Here is a 2,027-nt window from a genome sequence, read left to right as displayed (position 1 = left end):
GAATGGGAACTCTAACAAAGTGGTTTGTTACTATACTAACTGGTCACAGTACAGACAGAGTATTGGAAAGTATTATCCAGAGGACATCGATCCATTCATGTGTAATTACATCATATTTGCTTTTGGTTGGATGAAAAAGAACCAACTATCCGCCCACGATACTTCGGACGAGAGTAAAGATGGAAAGAAAGGTCTTTACGAACGAGTTATAGAGCTGAAGAAAAAGAACCGCGACTTGAAAATTCTTTTAGCCGTGGGTGAGTTATTTTTCATTATACTGAAACTTAACAAGCATTATATCAGTGATACCAAACTTCGAGGTTAGTTTACAGTTAGATATCTATTACTTAGTATGTCGTAAAATAACCGTCGTTTATCCGTTTCTTAGGCCGATAAAATGTAGGTGTTTCAAACAACAACAACTTATTTTGTGACACCGAAAGGATTAGTAATTCGGTGGACCCAATTTAATCCGAGTCCGAATGAAAAATCACTGCATTCAAGTTAGAATCGTTAGTTTAGGTAAGAAGGATGGACATATATATATCGCACTTGTGGAGTAAAATAAAATAAAACACCCCGAAATATTTGTTTTAAGTAATTTTCAAGGTCTAAAACAAAACACCCGAAAAGCGTTGTCCTATATTTAAATAGTTTTCCGTGTCCCAAAAAAAGCTTCAGTTCTTCTCAAACATCTTCATCAAAAGATCTAAACAAAACTAGCAACTGGCGCCACCTACTAACGATCGAAAAATGTATTATTGATTTGCATTTAAAGTGTATTTAAAGAGAAAAAAACACGCCATGTTATATTTTAATCACACTAACAGTAACCACCAGACTGGTGTTAGTAGATCATGCTATATTTTAATCACACTAACAGTAACCACCAGACTGGTGTCAATAGATCATGCTATATTTTAATCACACTAACATTAACCACCAGACTGGTGTTATTATACCATGCTATATTTTAATCACATTAACAGTAACCACCAGACTGGTATAGTGTGAATAAAATATAGCCTGATCTAATGACACCAGTCTGGTGGTTACTGATAGTATGAATAAAATATAGCCTGATCTAATGACACCAGTCTGGTGGTTACTGATAGTGTGAATAAAATATAGCCTGATCTACTAACCAGTAACCACCAGACTGGTGTTAGTAGATCAGGCTATTTTTATTCATACTAACAGTAAACACCAGACTGGTGTTAGTAGATCAGGCTATATTTTATTCACACTAACAGTAACCATCAGACTGGTGTTAGTAGATCAGGCTATATTTTATTCATACTAACAGTAACCACCAGACTTGTGTCAGTAGAATTGCAGGATTATTGAAAAATGGTGAAAAGAAAAACGTTACAGGTAATCAGATTAAATCTATGTATTTCATTTAAATGAAGTGTTTTTGTCCAAATTAAAACTGTAAAATGTTAATGTATTTTTATCCACAAAGGTGGCGCCACGATAAACTTGTTTCGTGTTTTTAAATCATTGTCCAATTCATCTCTTTCACGAGATGATCAAGGAATATAACCTAAAGATGACTTCACGCGAATTATTTTTTCAAGATTTGTTGAATAAGTTTGTAGCTTAATAAGAGACTAGATCATGATTCTATAAGACTCAAATTATTTACACTTACAGGGGGTTGGTCATTTGGTACGAAACGTTTTAAAGACATGACCTCAAACAGCTACAATCGAAGATTGTTCATATTTAGTGCAGTGGAGTTTCTAAGGGAGCGGAATTTTGATGGTCTGGATTTAGACTGGGAATTTCCTCGAGGTAGTGGAGACAAGAAGAACTTTGTGCAACTAGTAAAGGTAGGATGTTACGTAATTTAAATGTGTAAATGTGCAACTAGTAAAGGTAGGATGTTACGTAATTTAAATGTGTAAATGTGTAACTACTAAAGGTAGGATGTTACGTAATTTAAATGTGTAAATGTGTAACTACTAAAGGTAGGATGTTACGTAATTTAAATGTGTAAATGTGCAACTAGTAAAGGCAGGATG

At 34.2% G+C, this 2,027-nt stretch overlaps 1 protein-coding gene across 1 annotated transcript; it reads left to right on the top strand.

Moving 5' to 3' along the window:
* Window positions 1–4: 4 nt before the first annotated feature.
* LOC106477534 (chitotriosidase-1-like) lies at window positions 5–1,835 on the top strand (the record flags this gene model as incomplete). Its single annotated transcript, XM_013938084.2, has 2 exons — window positions 5–257; window positions 1,657–1,835. Coding segments are annotated over 2 exons (432 nt in total), but the record flags the coding sequence as incomplete, so codon positions are not given.
* Window positions 1,836–2,027: the final 192 nt, after the last annotated feature.

Source organism: Limulus polyphemus, unplaced genomic scaffold (genome assembly GCF_000517525.1).
Source record: "Limulus polyphemus unplaced genomic scaffold, Limulus_polyphemus-2.1.2 Scaffold17989, whole genome shotgun sequence".
NCBI lineage: Eukaryota > Metazoa > Arthropoda > Merostomata > Xiphosura > Limulidae > Limulus > Limulus polyphemus.
The sequence above is the reverse complement of the archived record's forward strand: the minus strand, read 5'-3'. Positions and strand labels throughout refer to the sequence as shown.